Source organism: Penaeus monodon, chromosome 22 (assembly GCF_015228065.2).
Source record: "Penaeus monodon isolate SGIC_2016 chromosome 22, NSTDA_Pmon_1, whole genome shotgun sequence".
NCBI classification, from domain to species: domain Eukaryota; kingdom Metazoa; phylum Arthropoda; class Malacostraca; order Decapoda; family Penaeidae; genus Penaeus; species Penaeus monodon.
In genome coordinates, this window is record NC_051407.1 from 24,925,732 (window position 1) to 24,926,129 (window position 398).

General features: G+C 46.2%; 1 protein-coding gene across 1 annotated transcript in view; it reads right to left on the reverse strand.

Moving 5' to 3' along the window:
• Window positions 1-116: 116 nt before the first annotated feature.
• The window catches only part of LOC119587375, an 8,569-nt gene continuing 8,287 nt past the window's right edge, over window positions 117-398 (reverse strand). The window contains exon 9 of the mRNA XM_037936118.1: window positions 117-297. Coding sequence (XP_037792046.1) covers window positions 117-297 — 181 coding nt within the window. The remainder of the gene's footprint in view (window positions 298-398) is intronic.

The window sequence follows — 398 nt, forward strand, 5'->3', positions numbered from 1 at the left end:
TCTACTTACAAAAATATGAATGATCGATGTTAAAGTAAATGTTTGATGACACGTTTGCCTCCCAAATCAAATTTAAAAAATATTATAATAATTCTTTTAATGCAGAAGTTCTTATCTTATCCCCTTGATGATTTAGCACACAAGATCCCGACCAGTGATAACGGGAACTCCAACAGAGCCTCAAACCCCCGAGCAGAGCGAGTGCCCCCCGCGCCGTCAGGAAGCTGTGGAAGAGCTTTACCCTGGCGAAAGGGGGGCCGCGAGAGACTCGAAAGGGCCCTCGTCACCCACGCCGTGCTGAAAGGAACCACCCCCTTCGTCAGCGTCGCCTCAATATAATAGACCCCGTAGTGATCACATACAGACTTCAAAACTACTACTATAGTTTGATTAAGGGG